Here is a 24,692-nt window from a genome sequence, read left to right as displayed (position 1 = left end):
TTTTTGTGTCATACCTAAAATATCCATTGCCAAATCCAAGGTCATGAAAATTTTACACACACACACACACCCTTTTTAAGAGTTGATGATTTTAGCTCTTAGATCTTTGTTCCATCTTGAGTTAATTTTGTATATGGTATGAGGTAGGAGTTCAGTTTCCTTCTTTTGTTTTTGGAAATCCAGTCCCAGCATCATTTGCTGAAGAGACTGTTCTTTCCCCATTGAATGGACTTAACCATCTTGTCAAAAATCAATTGGCAATGTATGGGTCCGTTTATGGACTCTCAGTTCTATTGCCCTGGTCTATCATTATGCCAGTCCTAAACTGTCTTCTTGTCTGTAGCTTTATAGTAAGTTTTGAAATCAGGAAGTGTGAGTCCTTCGACTTTATTATTCTTCTCCAAGATTGTTTTGGCTATTGTGGGTCCCTTAAATTTCCGTATAAGTTTTAGGAACAGTGTGTCAGTTTCTACAGAAAGGGAAGCTAGGATTTTGATTGGGATTGCATTGAGTCAGTAGCTCAAACTGGGGAATATTGCCAACGTCAAGTCTTCCTACCCATGAATGCAGGCTGTTTTTCTATTTATTTAGGTCTTTAATTTCTTTGAGCAATGTTTTGTAGCTTTCTGTAGCTTTTTGTAGTCTTCTTTAATTTCTTTGAGCAATGTTTTGTGGCTTTCTGTGTACAGGACTTTCACCTCCCTGGTTAGATTTATTCCTAGATATTTTATTCTTTTAGAGGGCATTGTAAATGGAATTGTTTGCTTAATTTGGTTTTTTTTTTGGTGGTGGTTGTTGTTAATATTTATTTATTTGTGCTGGGTCTTAGTTGCAGCAGGTGGGCTCCTTAGTTGTGGCATAGGAACTCTTAGTTGTGGCACGCATGTGGGATCTAGTTCCCTCACCAGGGATTGAATCCCCCAGCCCCCTGCATTGGGAGCGCAGAGTCTTAACCACTGTACCACCAGGGAAGTCCTGCTTAATTTTTTTTTTAGGTTATTCATCACTGGTGTATAAAAATGAATTTTTTTTTGCCACGCTACACAGCTTGCAGGATCTTAGTTCCCTGACCAGGGATCAAACCCGGGCCCTTGGCAGTGAAAGTGCAGAGTCCTAACCACTGGACCGCCAGGGAATCCCAAAATAAAACTGATTTTTGAGTGTTGATCTTGTATCCTACAACTTTGCTGAATTGATTAGGTCTAGTAGCTTTCTTGTGAATTCTTTGGAATTTTCTTTGACATTTGCAATGGAAATAGATTTACTTCCTTTTCAATCTGTACACTTTAAAATTTTTCTTTTTCTTCTCTAATTGCTCTGGCTATAACTTCCAGGACAGTGTTAAATAGCAGTGGTGAAAGTGGGTGCCCTTGTCTTATTTCTGATCGTAGGAGGAGAGTTTTCACCATTAATTAAGTATGCTGTTTATTAGCTGTGGGTTTTTTGTTTTTGTTTTTTTAAATAAATTCCCTTTACAATTTTAAGATAGCTAGAAGGTAACTATAGTTTTCTGAGTGTTTTTATTATGAGAAAGTGTTGGGTCTTGTCAAGTGCTTTGTCTGCATCAGTTGAGATGCCCATCTTTTAATATGTCATTTCTAAGTACAGATCTATTTTTGTCATTTCACTACTAAGAAATTTTACTTACACACATATTAAACTCTGAACAAAGTAACATACTCCTCTCGACTAATTTTTGTGCTCTATTTTTCATTCAAGCTGTGTTCTTCACTCCTGTGGTAGGTAGAATAATGGTCCCTCAGATATGTCTACATTCTAATCCCTGGAACCTGTGTTATGTTAGATTACATGTTAAGAGGAATTAAGGTTGCTTATCAGATGACCTTAAACTAAGATTATTCTGGATTATCTAGGTGGGCCCAGTGTAATCACAAGGGTCCTTTAAAGTGGAAGAGGTAGGGTAGGCAGAAAATGAGAGTGAGGAGATGTGACTTTGGAAGAAAGGCTCAAAAATGCAACATTGCTTGCTTTGAGGATTAGAGGAAGGGGGCCAAGAACAAAGGAGTGTGGGTGGCCTTTAGAAGACAGAAAGGGCAAGGAAAGGGATTCTTCCTTAGAGCCTCCAGGAAGGAATGCATTGCTGCCCACACACTGACTTTAGCTCTGTGGAGAGCAGTGTCAGACTTAGACCTACAAAACTGTAAAATAATAAATTTGTGTTGTTTTAAGCCACTAAGTTTGTGGTATTGGTGTAATAATACAAAATAAATGTAACTGCCTGAACATATTTTATTTATGATGCTGGTTTCTTCAGGCAATCTCATGTCTGGATTTCCCTTAGGTTATTAAAATTGTAATCATTATTGAAAGCCCATCTCAAAGCTTCCTCAACGATTAAGCTTTTTGTTTTTCTTCCACACCATCTCCCAGGTGTCCTCTCCAAATACACCTAGTTTCTCTCTCCTTGTTTCTGTAGTGCTTTTTTACTTTCCTCATGTTATCTAACAATACAGAGTTTTGGAATATAGTATTCGGTATTGGCTTTATTAAAATTTTATTATCCTTTAAAAAACGTTCTGTTATCTTGGTGTGTGTAAATTTGGGTTTATATGTAAGTTTTTTTCACTTTATATGGTTACACCTCTAATTTTTTAAACATTTGAATCTTTTGTTTCATTTTAGACTGAGAGATAGGCAACTGTATCGTTCTCAGTCTTGTCTTTTCTGTTAACAATCTGTATTGCATATGGTAGACAATCCATATATGTTTGACTTTAAATGTACTTGTAATTTAGGTCCTATAATTTACATTTATGAACCAGAATATTATAGTGGTGAATTCTTTCTATCCATATACTGAGGGAGTTATATATATAATTAAGTTGTTGTGAGGCATGTGTCAGTTTATATAAACCATATTTATTGAAACCAGTGATTAATATTAAAGGTGATTATAGCTTCTCTCCAGGCATATTTTAAGCAAGGTCAGATTTTTTTTTTGTTTCTTTTAATGTTAGATGTGTAAAAATAGAGAGATTTAGTTGCTTCTCAAGACTCTTGAATCATTGATTTATCATGTTTGTCTGTTTCTATTTTTAAATGATTTGTTTTAGAAGGATGGTGTTACAGATAATAGTGTTTCTTTTTTTAACTAAGAAATGTATTTTGGAGATTGGTCAAAATGAATATTTATAATACAAAAAAATGTTTAATTCTTCTTTATCATTGATTCCAAACAAGAAGAAAAAGCAGGATTGTTTACTCCCCTAATGGTAAGAAAACAAGTCTTCTAGGAGTAAAAGAAATTTCAGCGGAATTGATATTTTTTCAATAACATACTTTTGAGTATTTACTGAATGTGATATTTGTGTCTCGTAGAATGGAGATGTATGCATTTCAATTCTTCATCCACCTGTAGATGACCCACAGAGTGGAGAACTGCCGTCTGAAAGGTGGAATCCTACTCAAAATGTCAGGTAAGGAATTACATAAGGAATAATCTGGTTTTTAGGTGGCTCTGAAGATTGGATATTATCTTTTAACAAGTACAAACGAATCCTTTCTATATTTGGTTGTTTTGTCTTCTACTGGAGCTTTAAGTAGCATGTATGCCTCATTTTGAAGAGTTGTAATTCTGGAGTAATAATGCATATGTTGTTACTCATTTCTCTGTGTTCACTTTGGAAGAATTTTTCTACTCTGAATTCTTCCTCTTACATTAAGTTCCATCCTGCAGCTTTGGATTTCATGAGTTCCATGTTTGGATTGGTTGCTTCCTCATTCTAGGATTCTTATTACTTTTTGCTGAAAAGTCTTAGTCTTTACACTTTGTTTATCCATTCACCAGTTGATGGACATTTGGGTTGTTTCTGCTTCTTTGCTATTATGAATAATGCTGCTGTGAACATTGTGTGACATTGAACATTGTGTGCAAGTTTTTATGTGTACATATGTTTTCATTTCCTTGGACATATACCTGGAAATGGAATTGGGGGTGCATAACTCAGTGTTTAACTTCTTGAGGAACTGCCGTATTTTCCAACATGGCTGCACTAAATTTTACAGCATTCCCACCAGCAGTGTGTGAATTCTAATTTCTCCACATCTTTGTTAACACTTGTTATTTTCCATGTCTTTTATTATAGCCATCCCAGACGGTGGACATGGTATTCTCATTGTAGTTTTGTCATCAGTGTGTTTCTTTTAAAATAACTGTCAAAATTTTAGAATGGTTTTAGATTTTTAGAAAAATTATGAGGAAAGTACAGATAATTCCCATATTCCCCACACCTGCAGATTTCTTTGTTATTAACATCTAACATTCATTTGGTTCATTTGTTACAGTTAGTGAACCTGTATTAGTACATTATTATTGACTAAAGTCCATACTCTTTCACGTTTCCTTAATTTTTACCTAATGTCATTTTTCAGCTCTGAGATCCCCATGCATGATAGATAGCACATTATATTTAATAGACAGTTCTCCTTAGACAACTGCAGCAGTTTCTTGGACTTTCCTTGGTTTTGATGACCTTAACAATTTTGAGGAATACTGATCAGGTATTTTGTAGAATGCCCACCAAATGGGATTTTTTTTTTGATGTTTTTCTGCTTATTATACTGGAGTTATGAGTGTTGGGGAGGAAGACATGGAGGTAAAGTACATTTTCATCACGTCATAGCAGGGGTACATACTGTCAGCCTGACTTACCACTCTTGATGTTAACATTCATCACCTGGCTGAGACTCTTGTTTTTAGGGTTTCTCCTCTGTAAAGTTCCTCCTGTCCCCCTTTCTGTTCTGTATAAGGGAAGTCCTAGGTGCAGCCCACACTAAGGAGGGGGGAGTTATACTCCCACAAGGCTGAGATACCTGTATAAGTTACTTCAATTCCTCTGCACAGGAGATTAATCTGCTCTCCCCCATTTACTCATTCATTCATTTTGTTAATCATTTTTAATGATCTGGAAGCTAGTAACTCAATTAGAATCTCCATTTTTGTCAAAAGCAAAGAACTTGAAGCTTCCTGATGCACACAAGGATTTCTTACCTGTCTCTTATCAAGTTATGTGTTTGCTTCCCACCTTCTGGGAAGAGTAGACCAAAAAGTCTATTCAAGACATATCAAATACTATTGATTATGCTGGTTACTCGTTTCTTTAGGTACTTTGTTCCATCCAGTATACTTAGAAAGGATTGGGAAAATAGATACATTTTAGATTTCAACACATCTTGCCAGTATATTTTTTTAATGAGAAAAAACTGACTTCCCTTTTTAATTTAAATAAATGTGTTGATACACCTCACCTTGACAAACATCATGCCTCTGAATAATTCTCAGATAGATCAGGCCTTTAGACTTGCCATAAGTTTATTATGTCTATAAAATAAGGAATCATTGCATATTCCATATACTTTCTGCTTTACTTTAGTGGGGCTCTCCCTCGGCGATGATGCATACGGGCCTCTCACTGTTGTGGCCTCGCCCGTTGTGGAGCACAGGCTCCGGACTCGCAGGCTCAGTGGCCATGGCTCACGGGCCCAGCCGCTCCGCGGCATGTGGGATCTTCCCGGACCGGGCCACGAACCCGTCTCTCAACCACTGCGCCACCAGGGAAGCCCTGATGCATTTCTTAACAATAATCAGAGATGGAATTAATTTGTTTTAGTGAAAATATAATTCCAGCAGCCCCAATCTATACATATCTGAATTTATTATACTCCACTATATAGCAAAATACTTTTTTTTTAACATCACTCTATGCTTTTAACAAAATTATTTATGAGAAGGGAAAAGCAGTCGGCTCTATTTGTAAATTTCTCTTTGTTTTGTACATCTTATGTTTCATCACTAGGCAATGCACCATAGAAATATTTGGGATGTGTGGGAGGTATGCATTTCTTGTAAAGGGCAGTTGTGAAAAGGGAAGCTGGAAGGGAGAACTGATAGGATATTTCGTATGTCTCCAGGGGCATGTATATATTTTAAGACCATTGTTTTACATGGGATCTTTTATGATCATTAGTAAAATTAGTATATTTCTACTTCATCCCCTCATATCCGTATATCACACAATTGTTAGCTGATTATTTAGACCTTTAACTTATACGTACTTATTACTTGATTTTTCAGCATCAGATGGTATACTGACACTTAGATATAAAAGAAAAGGAAACCTTCTACCTCCCCCTTCTAACTTTTAAATATTATTGTTTATTGTCAGGGTTATAAAATTTATAATCTGTACTCTGTAGCTTAATCCCAGTTTTAAAAATTCTTATTCCTGTTGTTAAATGAATTCATTGTTTGTTCATTATTTTACTTCCTTTGGTCTATTAACTGGCTGAAATTGTCCATCAGTAATTTCTCAAGGGATTGCTCCTAGGAGCTGTATTACATTCCGAGTTGTTACGTGTTCAAAGTACTATGTGCTTGTGTATATGGGAGTATACGTGTGTGTTTGCCATTATACTTCAAATGACAGATTTTAACTAGATATAAGATTTCAGGATCATGCTTTCTTTCCTTGAGGATATTATGGGATTACTCTGTTGCCTTAGAGACGTTTGGCTACCCTATTTCTCATCTCTTTCACACTATATAATTGTTTAAGAGGCTGGCATGCTTTCGAAAGAAACACATTATTTTATCAGTAAAATTAAACTGACAATGTAGAGAAAAGGTTTTAAATATCTTGGAAGATTTGTTGAAAAATTGGACCAAAAATGCAGAGTTGTCTTTTTTTTTTTTTTTTTGCGGTACGCGGGCCTCTCACTGTTGTGGCCTCTCCCGTTGCAGAGCACAGGCTCCGGATGCGCAGGCTCGGCGGCCATGGCTCACGGGCCCAGCCGCTCCGCGGCATGTGGGATCTTCCCGGACCGGGGCACAAACCCGTGTCCCCTGCATCGGCAGGCGGACTCTCAACCACTGCGCCACCAGGGAAGCCCCAGGGTTGTCCTTTAAGTATGATTTTGGTGCTTGTTTTTCAGGACTAGTAGTAACCCTAGAATAGAAGAAGTAGTAGCTCTAAGGTGTTAGTGATTCTTGCTTTTGGAGGTTGAATGTTGAATCAAATGCTTCACATACCGCCACCACACCCACCCTTTGAGAAAACAAGCCTCCTTTTTTTTTTTTTTGGTGCGGCTTAAACAACAGAAATTTATTTTTTCACAGTTCTGGACTCTATAAGGTACCGGCAAGGTTGGTTTCTTCTGAGGCTTCTCTCCTCATCTTGTCTTCTCTGTCTTCACATGGTCTTCCCTCTGTTCATGTCTGTGTCCTAATTGCCTCTTCTTATAAGGACATTAGTTATACTGGATTAAGACCTGTTCTAAGGACCTCATTTTAACTTAATTACCTCTTGAAAGACTCTGTCTCCAAATATAGTCTGAGGTACTGGGGGTTAAAACTTCAGTATAGAATTTGAAGCCTCCCTGTTCTTTAGATGCAAAGCCCCAAACAAGATTTTTCTCATTGCATTCTCGTGCTGCTTGGATGGACAATCTATTACCATTACCCACAGGAATTCAAAATTTTTGCCTTTACTTCTATGTAAATACACACAGACTGTATTTGCCTTGTCTCAGCCTAAAATATTATAAACATTTTTTCTTTTTAAGAAAGGTCTGTTTGGGGAATTCCCTGGTGGTCCAGTGGTTAGGATTTAGTGCTTTCACTGCTGTGGCCCAGGTTCAATCCCTGGTCAGAGAACTAAGATCCCACAAACCATGTGGCATGGCCAAAAAAAAAAAGAAAGGCCTGTTTCTCATTTAATCCATTCCTTTCAGGGCAGGGAACTCCTTTCATATTAATCTGCCCTTTAAAACCACCTTAGCCACTTTGGGCACCAGCATCATTTTTTTTTTCTCTCTGGGCCCTCAGGTCACCTGAGCCCCAATTTAGAAGCACCTGGACTTCACATGAGGGATTGCCTTCCCTGCATTTATGCTTTTTTTATTTAGAGGCTTCACAACCAGAACTTAGTTATCTTCAGATTGCCCCTTTGATCTTCATCCATGGCTCTAAAGGGTATTTGCATTGGAAATCGTTACCTTCTTGGACCTTTTTGTTTCTTTCTTACTTAGTTCCATATAATCATTGGATGGTTCTTCAATGTGTTTCTTGGGGTGGGAGAGTGAATGGAGAGTTTTGGTGTTTGTGGATTTCTAGGGGGGGACATAGAGTGTTTTGCATGCCTTGTGGAACATCATCTGGAACACCTGGTGATGTCCAGAACTCTGAAAAGTCAGGAAGGTACTACCTAATGTGGGACACTTTTCCCTTTCCCATTTGTTTCTGTGTTATTTGTTTTGAGACAAGGGAGCTCCTTAAGGTAGTAAACTGTACATATTTCTCACAGGTTATTTACGGCACTGAAATATCAAGAGGCAAGATATGAGATGCGGGGGATTTTCCTTTATATCCCTTTGCTACTAAATTATCCAGAGTAAGCACTGTCTAACTAAGGGTTCTAAGCTCCATATCCAGTTTATGGCTGTAGCCAAGACAGCAGTGGAGGTGGCAGAAGGTTCAGTTCAGCCTGTTGTAGGGTCTTGACTGCTGAATGGCACTGTTATCTGAAAGTGGTTCCATGTTCACACGTGTTTGGACTCCTCCGTGACCACCTGCACTAGTCTTTCATTTAACACCTCAGTGAACATATTCAGAAAATAAAGTTGTACAGGCTTTTGTAACCTGAAGAAGAGTAAGGAATTCCTGTTACCTTTGAGAGCCGAAGTCGATTTATATAACAAGATCTAGTGAGTAGTGAGAGTTGGCTAAAGGGGAAACCAAGAAAAATGTACTATGCTACAACTGTAGGGATCCAGAGTGGCAGCCAGCTAGCTTCCACTAAAAGCTCAGTAGTTCTCCTCCTCTTAGAGGAAGCCAGCATACTTTCTGGAAGAAGAGATCCACAGTCCTATCCTCAGATGTCCAGGATTAAGTTTAGGGGGTGAGAGTTCCTTATGGAATTGGGAAGTTTTGAGGAGTAGGCATTAGTCAGCAAAGAAAGAAGTTGGGAGGATAGGGCCCCCCGATGCTGCTACATGTATGTGATTAGGAGTCCACAACACCATGCCTCTTCTTGGTGAAAGAAAGAAAATGTGCCTTAATCCATGTTCTGTCCAGAACCAAGTGGGAGCTTCCAGGGGGTGGGTGAGGTGGGTGGGTAGGGGGTCTCTCAGACCTTGCAGTAGAATTCACAAGTGCTTTCTCTGAGGCACCAGCCCCAGAACTACCTGCCATACCTGCTGCAGGCTCTTGGATAGGAAAGTGGTCTTTGGTAGGGATTTGCTTTCCTTTGAAGGATAGATAACAGTGTTTTCTTTGCCGCTGTGAAGATGTATCATGGGACCAGATTTATGGGTCCACTCCAGAGGCCACACCTTCATGTAGAAGCGTCTCTCAGGAGTAGGGTAGGGTGTTGTTTTCCTATCTAGTATTCTCTATAACCCACTGAAAGGGCAGGGAGCTAGAGACTGCTGCAGTGATTGGGTGGCAAAGTAGACAAGGTCATAGGAAATGGCTATGGCTGTGCTGTTCCTAGGGCTCCTGTAAACCCCATTCTGGGCCAGGACTATTTTATTTATTTGCTCCCTTGATGTTTGCATATTGGGTCCCACTGCACTCAGATTGCTAGTTTCATTCTGTGAAAATGATATGTATTTTGTGTATTTAAAATTTTTCCTTTTTAAACTAAAATGTGATTTGGTCATTTTGTATATTTTAATCTGAGACCCTTATTCCTACCATGTGTTCTCAGGGGTATGTCAGTCAACGGTAGCTCCAGGGACTGCACAGCAGGAACTGTTGTATTTGTTAGTTGCTTTATTATTTTTTTAAAAATATTTATTTATTTGGCTGCTCTGGGTCTTGGTTGTGGCACATGGGATCTTCGTTGTGGCATGCAGGATCTTTGGTTGTGGCATGCGAACTCTTAGTTACAGCATGTGGGATCTAGTTCCCTGACCAGGGAGCGAACCCAGGCCCCCTGCATTGGGAGCTGGTAGTCTTAGCCACTGGACCACCAGGAAGTCCCTGTTAGGTGCTTTAGCAGCATAAAGAAAAACTGTTTGTAGTGTGTGGACTCATTAAGCTACCACGTTTTATCTTCCCGGTCATAACAGACTTCTTTACCATGATGTCCTCTTTAAATTTCTCTCCCATCTTGAAAGCATATAATGAGGATTGAGTTTTAATTGGGTGATCTTCTGGTGTTACTGGTCCATCTTTTGAAATAGTGTAAATGAGAGCTTAAAAGAGCCCTTCTAGGTCAACTAGAAGGGTCAGGCAGTGAGCTTTGCTTCTCTGTACGTCACTTTTTAACAAATTAAGGCCTGTAAAATCTAAGAATCTCAATCATTCAAACTCTCTTTCAGTATTTCTATGTATGTTTTAAGAGTCAAGTAAGTTGAAGTTTTAAAGAATGAACCCTTTCTACCTCACACATTGCCTGGGAGGGTCTGTGTATGCACTGGACGAAAAATGCCCATCTTTAATCCTACAGAATTCCAAACTTTTGCTGCTTGGCTTCTGGGGAGACCCATAAGCCATGTCTTCTTTGTTGAGCTAAGGCCAGTTTCTGCCCTCCCTGCTAAAATTGTACTTGCGGTGACATAGTAGCTAACAGAGAAAGGGCAGACCCATCTCACTGATTACTGTCTGTATGTTGAAAAGGGACAAATACAGTATTACCCATTGGGTCATAGATGTTTAATTATGATCTCTTATCTCCCTTAAATACTTCTTTTTTCTTGTGAAAAAAATACAATAAATGAGAAAGGATTTTAAAATACTTACTGAAACTAACAACTGAAACTAACCAAATAATAGCAACAACAACAAAAAAAGGTAATTGTTGGAATAGCTTCAGGATTCAATTGTGTTTTGTATGTTCTACATACATTTCATTTTTCCACTCTATAAAAATAGGATTAATAATACTACCTTGCAGAGTTGTTTACCATGCTACAGATGTAACACCTGTGTTAAATTATTTTGGTACAAGTGCCAGACAGTTTAAACTATGTATGATATTGCTTCCCATCCTTTTCCAGTCACGTTACATAGAAAATATGAAATGATAGTATTCGTAGATCACAATGTAGTAAGCTGAAGATGCTCCTTTGGCCAGAAGTTATTGTTCCAGAGGCTCAAGTTGTCCCAGGTCCTACCTACCAATCTGCCTGAGGGAATCACATACAGTTTACCTGTAACCCACTCACAACATACTGGTTGGGAAATTTTGAATAGTATATTGCATATGAATTGCATCAGGAATCTTCATTAGTGTTGGAGTCCTTTGCCAGCACTTGGTGGTATGTCTACTGCTGTGGGTAGGTAGGTTTTTATGAAGGTGTGGCATGGTTGTTGTTTGAAGGTGTACTAGAGGAAGGAGATTAACCCCATCTGAATCAGTGGAATGGATTCCCTGTACAAAAAATGGCTCTACTCTCCAGACAAAGGGAGGAAGTGAAAACGTGCTGGGTTAATAACTATTATCACAGTCAACTACAGTTAGTGCCTGAGGCTTCTGAAAGCATCATGTATTTCAGTTTAGGGAGTGAGTACATGGTATTAGAAGTGAGTTTCTTATGACAGAACTAGATGATTCACCATTTAAAAAAATTGTACTTCCCAATATGGCATTTTAATAATAAACGCAAGATATAAGAAAATCAACCTGGTGAAACCACTCCTGGGAAAAATTTCCTAATTCAGTTAATATAATTCATCTAGACCTGTGTTGTCCAGTATGATAGCCACTGACTACATGTGGCTATTTAAACTTAATTAAAATTAGTACTAAAAACCTCATTTCTTCAGTTGCATAATCTACTTTTCAAAGTGCTCAGTGGCCACATGTGGCTAGTGGTTACCATATTGGATAACACACAGATTATACATTTCCATCATCACAGAAAGTTGTAAAGAAATGCTGATCTGGACCATTAAACTGTACCACAGTTTGTCCTTATCCTGCTTATCTTTCTATCAGGTTTTGTATAAGTTTTCTTCTGAAGCAATCCTTACGGAATTTTTCTTTCGCTTCTAGGATATTGTCAGTCCATTTTGCATTTTTGGCAATGATGAGTTTCTTTAAATTTTCTTAGTGTAATTACTGAAGAAGTCCAGAAGGATGGAAGTGGGGGTACAGGGAGTTATTCTTACCCTAATAGAAAGGTGGGAAGTGTATATGTGGTAAATGAATTTGAACTAGATGGGAAAGTTTTCTTTGAAAGTGCCTTTGTCGTAACCTTGTATAATCACATAACAGAAACTCTCTACCCTTTTTAGGAAAAGGTTTCATCAAATCAAACATCTAATTGCCTGGTTCCCTCCCTTTATTTTTTGCTTGGGGCCAGGAGCAAAAGGCTATTTTGCAACAACAAAATCTATAACCTCGCACCAATGAGAAAAGGTAGAGAAATTTAATTTTTCCTCCCATGTTTCTCCTTACCTACATGCACATAGCTTTTAGGGGAGAAAAAAGCCTGGGAACTATTTCAAACATTTTTGGAGCTTATTGAGCTTATTTTATTTCACAGAAACTTTATTCCCTGTGATTAAGGTGTCTAGTTTTTATCTGTGGATGAAAATTTCCCACAAGATTTCTGAGCCCTGCGAGATCAGGGATGGCAACTCACTCTCTCACTATTGTACATCCAACATCTCACTAGATGCCTCTGGCACAATAGTAAGGGTTTAGTAAATATTTTTTGAATCAAGATTTCTGTTATTCAGAGACTAGTTCTTCCATGTCAAGGCTATTGCTTTTTCTCCATTCACCTGCTTAACTCTTATCTTGCTTCCTTTAGAAGTATGGAAAAGAAATACATTTGTATGTGATATTGGTTTTCAGATCTTCTAAGCAGCCATGGTATGAATTAGATATATGGAGTAGCATCATTTTTACCCTTTTCCACAAAAAGATTGCCTTCAAGCTAAATGTTTTTTGCTCCTGCTTTTTCCTATTGCACTTAACTTGTTAATTTTTTAAATGTTATTTGAAAAGCTTCCAGACCTCCAATTTTTGTAGATTGGAACATGTTGCCAGTTAAGACAGTGCCTTCTACAGAGTTCATATTTTGCCCTGCAACCTAACTTTTATGCTAAACTCAGATTCCCTCTGCTTTGTCTCCCAGGTAGCAGCTTGTTCCTAGCCTAGCCAGATGAGTACTGAAAACAAAATTTTGATACTCTATTTCCATTTCCCTAAAGTCTCAAATATAGTCTTAAATTTAAAACAAAATACTATTGAATACTGTGAATATGAATATTCATAGCTGACCCTTTTTTGTTTCTAGGACTATCCTGTTAAGTGTAATCTCATTGCTTAATGAGCCCAACACCTTCTCCCCAGCCAATGTGGATGCCTCGGTTATGTTCAGGAAATGGAGGGACAGTAAAGGAAAAGACAAAGAATATGCTGAAATCATTAGGTAAGGTGTTTTGTTTTGTCTTCTGTTTGATTACTTCAAGTCTTCATACAGAACCAAAGTATATCCTAGAACCAAGGGTTTAAATTGAACTTAAATATCCACTCCACTTCTGTCAGTTAGATTTATTGTTTGGGAAGAGGTTTCTGCCTGAGCCTAATGAGTTTGGCTTTTGAGACAGCAGATCTGATTTCCCAGGACACAGAACTTCCAGGTTCTAAACTAGTCACGTTTGCAAACTCTTCCTCCTGATCATTTTAGGGACACTGTTCTGGGTTTTGAACATGTCCTTTAAATGTATCAAACACCCAGTGTATTACAGACATTCCAGGTATTTTTGTTTTCAAATTTTTTATTAATGAAACCTTATATGGCCTTTCTGACCATAGCAGCAAGTATCTTCTAGGAATCCCCATTATCAGCAACTCTAGTATATGGTCTAACAGAGCCCTAGAATAAGAATCAGGAGACTGAATAAGAATAAGGAGTAGATTCTTATTCTACTTCTAACAGAGTAGCTCTGCCACTGTCATGTGACCTTTTATCAGTTAACTTTTGGGGGTTTTTAATATTTCCATCTGTAAAAAAAAAAAAGGTATTAGGCTCAACCATTCATCTCTCAAATTATATCCTACATAGGATATAAGATTTTCCTAACAGTACTTAGTGATTGGTAGAGCCCCAAGGACAGTTGCAGCACATTCTGTGACTTTTCAAAGTCCCTCTCTATAAATCTAGTTGGCATTATACCATGTGATATGAAAAAAAAATGCATGCCATCTGACAGCTGAATAAGTTTTCTGCCCACCGTAATCAGCTTCTTAGACCCTCTCCCTAATCCAGAGTCATTTAATGAAATTACAAGGATAGAATCTGGGCATCTGTATTTTGTTTTTACCAAGCCACTTAGGTGACTGGTATATACCAAAGATTGAAGATAACTAGTGTAAATAGTAAAGACCTGTAGAAGTTTAGAGTGAGAGTGGACTGAGGATTGGAAAATGGGAATGCTTCATAAAATAGTCAGGACTGGAGCCTGATGTTCAAGGAAAGGGAGGGTGTAAGGCATAGTCTTTCTCCTTAGAGAGCTCATACTTTTGTTTGTAAACAAAGAAATGAACATGTAATATGATATGTGCAACTGTAGAAGCATAAACAAAATACAGTGGAAGGAACATATAATATGGTTCCTAGGAGAGATAATGCTTCATAACCAAGAATTTTTCAGGGAGAGAGAAACATGCTTGCTAAAACACGGGTGTATAATAACAGCATGACACATCAAGAGAATTGTAAATTCTGATTTGAGAAGTAATGGGAAATTAAGAAATGCATCAGGTCTTAAAAGACACTGAAGTCATAGGGTGGGTTTGGTCCTTAATCTTAGAGGTGTTGGAGTGTCACTTAAAGATTTTGTGTGAAAGGATAATCCTATTTGAGTTCCAAAAGAACACAACTGACCAGGATACCGGCTGAGGTTTGAGGAGGCTGAGATGAAGACTAAACTGACGTAGTAACAATCAAGAATGAGAAAACAGATTTGAAAACATTTAAGACTTTGGAGTAGTAAGAGTTATAATTTTAGGAACTGAATACTCCATGGAGGTGGACAATGACAAATGCAGACTTCCGGAGTTAGGATTCCTATGGAACGTCAGGACGGAGACATCCAGTTGCTCATATAAGGGTATAGAGCTCAGAAGAAAAGTTTAGGCTGGACCCTGATGATTTGAGAGCTGTCAGCATGAAGGGTTAGAACCATGGGAATGGACAAGATGGTTCAAGGAGAAAGCTGTGAGAAGAGAGATTCAAGCCTGAAAGCCTCAGCAGCATCAGGATGTAAGGCAACAGGATCCACCAAGAGAGGTCTAATTAAAAGGGAGAATAGTGGTTGTGTTTTTGTGGGGCTTTTTAAAGTACTTTATTTATTTGGCTGCGCCGGGTCTTAGTTGCGGCATGTGGGGTTTTTCTTTTTTAATTTTTTTAAGCTGCGGCATGCGGGATCTTTAGTTGCGGCATGCGAACTCTTAGTTGTGGCATGCGGGATCTAGTTCCCTGACCAGGGATCGAACCCGGGCCCCCTGCATTGGGAGCACAGAGTCTTAGCCACTGGACCACCAGGGAAGTCCTGAGAATAGTGGTTTGATGTTTTTAAGTTCAGTTTTTCTAGTCCCTTGAGGGGTCGAATTTTCATACTTGTTGAAGGAAACATTAACCTTCATGCGTTCATATAGTCAGTATTTGTTGCACAGCTGTATGTGCCCAGGCGGTGTTCTAAGCACTGGGGAAATAGAATTAACTAAGATAGACAAGGTCTCTGCTCACATTCAGGGGCGCAAGGAGAACAACGGAAAAATGAACAAATGAGGAAGATGAGTAGGATAAGATGAAGGAATTACAAGATGGCTGCTTTAAGTTGGATTGTCCGAATAGGCCTCCTCTAAGGTGACATATAAGTTCATATCTGAGTGACAAGAAGCAGTCAACCGTATGTAGGGCAGAAGAGCAACTGGTCCTCATAGAAAAATCAACTAGGTATGTTTGCAGGTACTAAAAAACCCCCCGAGTGGCCTGAATGTTTTGGAATTGGAGAAAGTAATGGGTGGCGAGAATGAAGCGATAGGCAGGTGGATCATGCAAGACTTTGGAATCCAACATAAGATATTTGGATTTTTCTCTAAGTAGGAGGACTACTGAGTTGATGGGACTGCATTCTGAGTTTAGTGCGGGAAGACAAGGCGGAAAACCTGAGGTGATTTCTGGCCAACCAGCATGTGAGGTGCATGGCTTTAAATGCCCTTCAGAAGGGTCTTTTTTTTTTTTTTTTGCGGTACGCGGGCCTCTCACTGTTGTGGCCTCTCCCGTTGCGGAGCACAGGCTCCGGACGCGCAGGCCCAGCGGCCATGGCTCGCGGGCCCAGCCGCTCCGCGGCACGTGGGATCTTCCCGGACCGGGGCACGAACCCGCGTCCCCTGCATCGGCAGGCGGACTCTCAACCACTGCGCCACCAGGGAAGCCCTCAGAAGGGTCATTTTTAAGTGTCCTTCAGAATGGTACCTGATGGGCTAGAACCTTTGGTGTAGTAGAGGGTATCTTATCAAAGATGCTTTCAGGTAGGTAGGTACTAAAGTTCAGAAACCAGTAAGGAATTTTGGATTGTTTAGGCCAATTATAAATCCATCTTCCAGAGACTTATATAAACTATCCTCCCTTCAGGAAACAGGTGTCAGCCACTAAAGCCGAAGCAGAAAAGGATGGAGTGAAGGTCCCCACGACCCTGGCGGAATACTGCATCAAAACTAAAGTGCCTTCCAATGACAACAGCTCAGATTTGCTTTATGACGACTTGTACGACGACGACATTGATGATGAAGATGAGGAGGAGGAAGATGCCGACTGTTATGACGATGATGATTCTGGGAATGAGGAGTCGTGACGTGCTCCTTCGAGGCCCCTGTACTGCCCTGCCGTCTCAGGCCAAAGGGAGGGGAGCAAGTGGGGACCTAGCAGTGGCCCCTCAGCAAAAACCTATCATGGGGGTGGGGAAAACAGACGGCTCCTGGTGACTCCCCTTATGGATCTCAGTTTGCTCCTTTTTATGGACCTCTTAACGGAGAGAAACTAATCCTCCACAGAATGTCTGAATTCTTGCATTCTTTACCCTTCCATCACTGTATTGATTCTTTTTTTTTTTTCTTTAAACTCAAACTCCCACCTCACTTCGTCTCTGCAAAGTGTTCACAGCAAAACACGTTTGGTCTGTTTTTAGATTCTTGAAGAATTAGTCTTTCATCAAGATGTTTAATGTGTTTAAAGCTGGGAACCCATCGGGAGTTCACAAGTGCTGCATATGCTGGGTAGCAAAAGAAAAAAAAAACCGTAAAAGCCCCACAAAACATTTCTTAACAAAGCAAATTTGCCAAGTTTTAGCTGCTCATTTACCTTAGTGTGTGTGCATTCGTTCAGCCCCGTGGTGGTGAATTTTCTTTCCCTTCTTAAGGCTGGGGTACAGCAGGCGTCAGGGACTTTGTTCTGAACCTGTTGAAACGTGTTCCTAAGGGCACAGGGCCCTTCAGCCTAACACAGAGGCCTCAGCTACTCTGAGAGATCAGATTTTGTTTTTCGAAATCGATTGGGATCTAAAGCCTGAAATAAATATTCATACTTTACATAGAACTGATTGCTATTTATTTTGAAGGCAGAGTTATTTTTTTCCCCCAGGGAGTGGGGAGAGAGTGGGGATTAGTGTGTGTGTGTGTGTGTGTGTGTGTGTGTGTGGAGTCTTAGTGACGGGAACGAAGAGTTAAAATCACTATGCTGGTTTTGGTTGATGCTGCTGGGGGAAAAAGTCAAACTACTGGGGACCACTGTTGGGAGAGAAAACATCTGTTTTATATATTTAACATGGCCTTTCCCTGAAAGATACACTCTCACCATGAGGATTTTTTTTTTAAGTAGCGAGTTTTAATTACTTAGTATTAATACTAGGTGCATGTGTTAAGATTTTGGTTTTCATTGAGCTGCTTATACTGATAGTGGTAACTGTGGATATATGTGAGACATGCGTGACCGGTTCCCGCTTTTCTCACTGGATGTGACCTGGACTTTTCTCTCCTTTCAATGTGCTCGGGCTATGGAGTGCAAGCGGAAGTTGTGCATGGAGCTTTCCCCTGAGCTTCTTTGACTCTTCTGGCAGAGCCAAGGGAGTTGGCTGCAAGCAGTGTCTGGGCAACGCTAGATCTTCCTGCCACGCAATTGCTGCAGCCTTGATTTCCCCGGTGTCGTTCGTGTGTTACTTCAATCAATACCGAGTTCCATCAGCCTTCACCAACCAGGGACTTCTTCAGTACTTGGCGATGATTTTTGTTTCTTATGGGGGCGGGTCAGTTCACAGGAGGGCAGTGTTCTTTCAGTGGGGAAAATACCGCTATGAACCTACTTCAGATCCCTGCGCGCTAGCGTTCAACTCCTTTTCTTCAGATCGTATAGCTCAGAAAGAACGAAAGGGTTGATGAGGGACAGAGGTAGGATGGACCCTAGGACACAGTCTGTGATACTTAGGTCCTTAGTTCCTCCTTCCTTTCTGATCTCAGGGTTTTCATTCGCTCTTCAAACTCTCCAAACATTTGCCAACTAATTCCCAGCAGCCTTCTCTGGAATCTAGTCTTAAAAAAGTGGGAATGTTGAACGTGCTAAGGTTCACATGGGACACTGTTGAGCCTGGTCCCAGAATCTGTCCAAACTCCATGGCCTACTTGCACCCCTGAGTCAAGCGACTCCAGTCAGATTCAGAGAACAGAGCAGCTCTCCTGTGACAAAACACCGAGTGCAAACTCTCATAGAAGGACGTTGAAACTAGTTTTTTGCCCCACACATACTCATAATGCTCTGATCACCCCCTATCAATCACTCCACACTCCCAAAACACACACGCGTGCGCCGCGTGCTTGGTCTTACGCTCTCTCGGAGCCCTAAAACTAAGCCTTTTCTCCTTCCTGCCAAAGCGTCTCTCCCCCAGGGCAGGCCAGACTCCTTGGCACTGTGGGAGGTGCTGTGCTGCTCAGCCCTGTCACACAGGCCCTGCTGGCCTCTGTTTTACGTTGACTCAGAGAGCCAGGTGGAGGTTGTACCTCTCAGCCTTTGGGGTGTTACTCTTCAGAGCTGGGTTTGCCTCTGATGAGAGTAGTCGTCAGTTCCAGAAAAGACTGGGCTGTGCTGATTTGCTAGGAGGTGGGACATTCTGATAGCTCAGACTGACTTGTAAAACCCAGGTGCTGGTTCCAGAGCTCTGTCCTGCGAACACATACTATGGCAAAAGAAAACTGAAGCACGTAACTTCTTTCGGGAGTGGAGATCTCAGGCTTAGGCCACAACCTTGTGAGTACAGTTGTGCTGATTATTTGGTGTAACATGAATTCAGGATCCATCCTGCATTTTTAGGTTCCTTTCGATTCTAGTGGAGGCCTCTGGACGCTCTTCAGGTCTGTGTATTTTGAGGCTGGGTGGAGAACGTACATTATGATTCTGTTGTTGCTTCTCGCAGTCTTCCCCTTTCATTTCACATCATTCCAGAGTTCTTTTTTCTATTAGCCAAGCTTTTTTGTAGTCCCTTCTTTCCTCTTCCCTGGTAATTATTTGCTTCTTTATTTGCTGGTTTCCTTATGTTTGGAAAATACATAGTAAGCGATTGAAGGGGAAAATGTGTAGTTCTCCACTGAAAATTAACTCTCTACCCTCCCATCCTGATTTTTAAAAAGGTTTACATTTACAAAGATTCAGATGCAATTTTCAACTATTCTGAAACCAGCAGGACACACCTGACTTTAATAGTTTTCTTAGCTGAAATTGTAGATGTTTTTCTTTAACTTATGAGAAAAGATTATCTGATGCATTTTGTGTTCAATTTCCCCTTTAGTGGTTTATTTTTTGTCTTTTTCTGCCCATCTGTCTACTAATAAAATGTGAAATAAAATATACCTGTATTGCTACTTCCCCATGGGATGACCCTCTTCTTTTTTTGTGTATTAAAATTAAAAGGTGGTCTTAATACTTGCTCTGTTCCCTTGCAGATTATGCACAGGAGTCAGCTGAAAAACTAAAACAAAAACCAAATCTTGCTCACCTGCCTTTTGACAGTCTGCTCAACTCACCTCCTTGCAGAATAAATATCCCCAAATCCTTACCAGCTTTTAAGAAAGGTTATTAAAGACAAAGCCATTTGTTAACCTTAATTCTGAAATAGGGCGCAAGCTGCCAGTACAAGTAGGTCGGTGAAGTGATGGAGGAGTGCTCCACTGCCCTCCTTACGCAAGTTTTTTGTTTTCATTGTCACTTGTCAACTTCCCGCTGCTAAAAGAAGGGATCAGAAAGCAATAGATCACATAATTTAGTAAGTTTCAGTTGTGGACACTTTTTTTTTTTTAAGCCAGCAGTGCTTGACCTATCTGATGAATGACCATTGATTTTGGAGGTCAAAAACAGACAAGGTAAAGACTGTACCCCCTGGGCTGGTTCTGGCACGCTGACTTGAAACGGGATGCTATAATGCCTCAGGCAACACCTCAAGGCCTTGAGCCAGCTGCCAGGCTGGAATACAGCTGCGCCTCAGACAAGCATGGAGATCTGCCTCCTGGCGGAGACATGGATAGTTTTACGGCCCCAGTTCCTTCTGGACTGGTGGCCTGGAATCAGGAGGGAGGAGCTTAAGAGAAGTCAGAATCCTGGCCCCAGGTGAATGGTTCCTTGGGACTTTCTGGAGCAGATATTTAGCCCAGGACCCACTTACCTACTTCACACCACCCTGGCTCACTAGTCATCTGTCCCGCCACAGTCCTCGACGGTCAATCAAGATTGCATTTGGTTGATGAAGAGCAAAGGGCAGAGAGGTTTAGCTGTGCAAACTTAGGCCTGGAACTGTATTCTCAGAGTTCTTACCTTTGTTCCTTTGGAAAAGAAATTACCCTACCGTAATATCCTGTTGACAAGACCCTTTTAGAGACCGCCTTGTCCCCTAAGTCTGTTACAGAGTTGCAAGAAAAACAAAGGTAACCGTTGATAAGCACTGCCTGTCAGGAGGGTTAGCTACCTTGTCAGCTGCGTCCTTTACCTTTTCCCTCCCTGAATGCTGATTGTTTTGGGACAAGAGAAGGGCCCAGCAAAGCAAGGAATACCCACTGAAGCCCTAACACCCTGTTATCAGAAGCCTGTGACAACGGGAGCTCTACTTCAGCCCTGTGAAGTCCAGGGTCCCTGGAACCATAATGAAGATGGTCTCTGCCCTGAGCTCTCCCTGAGTCACACCACACAGAGAAAGTATGCTCTCAGAACTTTATTAGGTGGAGTTTGGGCAAAAGAGAAAACCTCTGAAACAGTCGCCCACCTGGTTCAGGACGACTGGAATAGAGGAGCCTTTGCTTGGAGACATGTTGTCACTGAGATGAAGGCATATCTTTGATTTTTTTTTTTTTTAAAGGGGAGCTGACTGGCTGAGTATCTCTGAGCGCAAATTCAGATTATTTTAAAAATGGTCAGCCAGAGGAAGGCAAGTCTCTGGGGACAAGACCAGATCAGAAGCCGAAGCCCCAGCTCTCTGTGGAGACAAACAGGTGCCACCTCTAAGGGGGGGGGGGGGGGGGGCAGGGCTATCTCTCTGCCATTCCCAGATCAAGGTTTGGAGGGAGGGGAACATGACAGATGACAAAAGGACCAGTTTCTCAAAAAGCAAGGGATAAAGTAATTACACAGGGACGAAAACTCAAAGAATGGTTTACAAGGGAGGGAGAAGGGAGGGAGATGAGCCGTGATTCTTCATTGGTACCTGACCCCAGTCCCCAAACTGCCTCCAGCCAGCCCTTCCAGACGCTGCCCACCAGGGGGCTCTGTAGAAGGCCTGAAGGCAGAAGGGGGGAAGGGGGCTGCTGCTGCTACAGCAGGAAGGGGCTTGAGTGGGGAGAGGAGCAGCTGCTCCCCCCTCCCCCAAGCCTTCTACCACATTTACAAATACATACATAAATACATTACATACAACAGGGAGTCTGGGAGGCAGGCTCCCCACAGAGGCTCGGCTGACACGTCTCAGAAACTCTGGGGAGGGTGCTGGTCTCTGTGTGCTCTCCTGCCCGGGGTAGGCCCCGCCCTGGCCAGGCCCCGCCCTGGCCCCCCAGCTCTTCAGGGTTCAGTTTGTCCAGTATGGAGAGTTGCCGTAGGCAGGTTTGGAGGCTTGTGACTTGGGCTGCAGGGAGCTGGGCTGGCTGCGCTGACCCGCGCCGCTCTGAGGAGGAGGAGAGAAGGCTGTCAAGGCTGCAGCGGAGCCCCCAGCCCAGGGCAGGATGGCTGCCTGCTCCACCGGGCTCACCTGAGCGTCCTGCGGGAGGTGGTGGTGCAGCAGCTGTGAGTGAGGCTGCTGGTGGGCGGGCAGGACGTGCACGAGCGGTGAGGGCGCGTAACCGGGGCCCAGGGGCCCAGGGGAGCCCAAGGCCGAGGGCAGGCTGAACGGTGGTGGGGTCCCTGCGTGAAATCCCTGCCTGTCGAAAGTCTGCAGGGCAGAGAGACGACAGTGAGGCTCGCTTGGCAGCACTCTGCCAGCCCTCCCGCCAGTGCCGGCCCTCCCTCACCTGAGTCTTGCTGTAGACGGACCCAGTCACGTCAGGGAGGCCGGGGCCGCTCGAAGACGCCGACACTCCTAGAAGGAAAAGCGGCTGTTCCCACATCAGCTGGCCCCAGCGCCAGCCTCCCCCCGCTCCAGGGGCCCTCTGGGGCAGCCTCGCCTGAGAAGGAGACGACTGCTCTGGGCCGCAATCCTGGAAAGGCCTACCTTTGCCAGGCCCAGAACCTGCAGACTTGCTCTGTGCCTGCGATGATCCACCATAGCCACCCTTGGTGTAGTCTCCCGCCGCCGCCCCCTGGCTCACGTCATCGTAACCTAGCACGGCAGGGGACAAGAGGCACGTGTGAGCTAGGTGAGCCTGTCCTTCCCGTGCCTCTCCGTGGCGGAAGCACCCCTCACCTGCGCTGTAGCTGTGCTGGCCATAGCCACTGGCCTGCTGGAAAGGGGTGGTGGGGCTGCTGAGGCTCACACCGTGCTGCTTGGCTGAGGCCGGGGGGACCTGGTGGCAGGCAAGCAGGAGAGGCATTAGTAGGGGGACAGAGCTGGGGGAGCAGGTCACCCCGGCTTAGCCTCAGGCAGTTCGTGGCACAACCACTAGGGAGGTGTCTTCAGTAGCGCAACACGCTAGATCTCAAAACAGATGGGAAAGGAACCTCGCCCCCAAGCCGGACTCATTCCTCAAGGCCAGGTGACACTCTGAGTGGGGACCTGTCCCTCCCTCCCTGCTTCCGTTCCCTGGAGCTGGAGTAACACCCCCCTGAATACTCACAAACACGGTGGGCCCATACTGGAAGGCACTGGGTACGCCTGTATAGTAGGGGAGGCCAGTGTAGCTGTAGCCAGGTGGCAGGGCAGGGTTCAGAAAGGGCTGCTGGGCTGTGTGGTGGGCCTGGGACTGGCTCTGCTGGGGCTGAGCCAGGGTGGTGGCAGGTGCAGGGGACGCAGAGTCTCCTCGGCCAAACTTTGTGACATCACCTGGGAGAAACGGGGCACTGAATCCAGTCACTGCCCCCTATCCAGCCAGGAAAAAGCCAGACTGGTCCCCGTGAACAGGAACAGGCCTGGCTGCCAGCACAACAACAGGAAGCCGGTAGGTCTCTGCAGCCCTTCTGCGTCTGTTTCCAGACTCCCGGGATGAGCCACAGGCTAGTCCGATGAGCACTCCGCCCCCGTGCCTAACCCCCTGAACAAGACTAACCTGAATAGGGATTATTAGCAAGGCTCCCATCTCGACTGGCGAGGGCTGCGGGTGCAGCGAAAGGAATCCCATAGTAATCCTAGGAGAGACCAGAGAGGTTCAGTCAGCACAAGAGCCTCACCCCACTCCCAGGACAGCAGAACCTGCAGGCAGTACGGATGCTCCAGGCAATGCCACATTCCCCAGGCCGACCAGACCGCAGGGACGTCACAGGCACACCACCAGAGGGCAGCACTCACAGAGAATTCAAAACAAATGGTGCCGGTCAGAGCTGTGCAGTGTGGCAGGCACACAGCATGTAGACGCACTCAGCCTTCCCCGGGCAGAGCCAGTGGAGGCCCAGTCACACACATCCATTCTACATCACAGATGGATGCTGGTGAATGTCATGGGCCAAACCAACTCTCCTGGCTTCTCCAGTGAGAGGGATTCTGAAGGGCAGCTAGGAAAGTTAACAGGACAAGGAGAAACCTGAGGAGGAGGAGGGGCCAAAAGGGTTTAACAGGGGTCAGGTCCTGAGCTAGGAGAGACCGCCCACTCTGCCCTGGCAACGCTGACATTGCACAGGAGTCAGGACAAGCGTGGATGCTGAGGCAAAACACAGTGGAGCTCTGTGAAGAAGGGGAGGCCTGCCCTGACCCTCGCCCACCGCCCAGGGCTCTGCCAGCCCTGGACATACTACACCCCGGTCCTCTGAGCCGAGGGAAAGCCCTCCTGCCTTCCTCGTGGGCAGCAGTGTCTAGGAAAGGCACCTACAGCCTCCTTTGGCCCCATCTCCCAGACACCTCCAGGAAACCCACGGCACCCTCAGACCAGAACCACAACAGAAGGCAGGGCTAGAAAAGCACAGTTAGTAGAACACAAGCGGGGACAGGCCTGGAGGAAGCCCAGGAGGGGGAGCTCTTTGACACAAGAAAATCCAAAGGTGGAAATGAGGCACAAAAGTATCAGAATCTAAGAAATAACCAAAGGGGAAAATGAAAGAAA

At 43.0% G+C, this 24,692-nt stretch overlaps 2 protein-coding genes across 18 annotated transcripts in view; one reads left to right on the top strand and one right to left on the bottom strand.

Annotated features, from left to right (window-relative positions):
* Positions 1-19,889, top strand: part of UBE2R2 (ubiquitin conjugating enzyme E2 R2) — a 95,557-nt gene extending 75,668 nt beyond the window's left edge. Inside the window, exons 3-5 of the mRNA XM_027089057.1 lie at positions 3,340-3,437; positions 13,270-13,404; positions 16,618-19,889. Of these exons, the coding sequence (XP_026944858.1) occupies positions 3,340-3,437; positions 13,270-13,404; positions 16,618-16,837 (453 nt within the window). The 3' untranslated portion in view covers positions 16,838-19,889. The remainder of the gene's footprint in view (positions 1-3,339; positions 3,438-13,269; positions 13,405-16,617) is intronic.
* Positions 19,757-24,692, bottom strand: part of UBAP2 (ubiquitin associated protein 2) — a 118,600-nt gene continuing 113,664 nt past the window's right edge. For 15 of the 17 annotated variants that reach the window (XM_027089035.1, XM_027089051.1, XM_027089044.1 and 12 more), the window contains 7 exons: positions 23,706-23,784; positions 23,277-23,482; positions 22,907-23,006; positions 22,715-22,822; positions 22,515-22,582; positions 22,256-22,435; positions 21,215-22,171 (listed from right to left, as the gene is read on the bottom strand). In XM_027089035.1, the coding sequence (XP_026944836.1) occupies positions 22,076-22,171; positions 22,256-22,435; positions 22,515-22,582; positions 22,715-22,822; positions 22,907-23,006; positions 23,277-23,482; positions 23,706-23,784 (837 nt within the window). In that variant the 3' untranslated portion in view covers positions 21,215-22,075. Of the gene's footprint in view, positions 19,997-20,127; positions 22,172-22,255; positions 22,436-22,514; positions 22,583-22,714; positions 22,823-22,906; positions 23,007-23,276; positions 23,483-23,705; positions 23,785-24,692 lie in introns of those variants that run through there. The other 2 variants (XR_003429173.1, XM_027089040.1) reach the window with 2 other exon arrangements.

This window comes from Aethalodelphis obliquidens, unplaced genomic scaffold (genome assembly GCF_003676395.1).
Source record: "Aethalodelphis obliquidens isolate GAN/ISIS:26980383/991018 unplaced genomic scaffold, ASM367639v1 scaffold64, whole genome shotgun sequence".
Taxonomy (NCBI): Eukaryota; Metazoa; Chordata; class Mammalia; order Artiodactyla; family Delphinidae; genus Aethalodelphis; species Aethalodelphis obliquidens.
The sequence above is the reverse complement of the archived record's forward strand: the minus strand, read 5'-3'. Positions and strand labels throughout refer to the sequence as shown.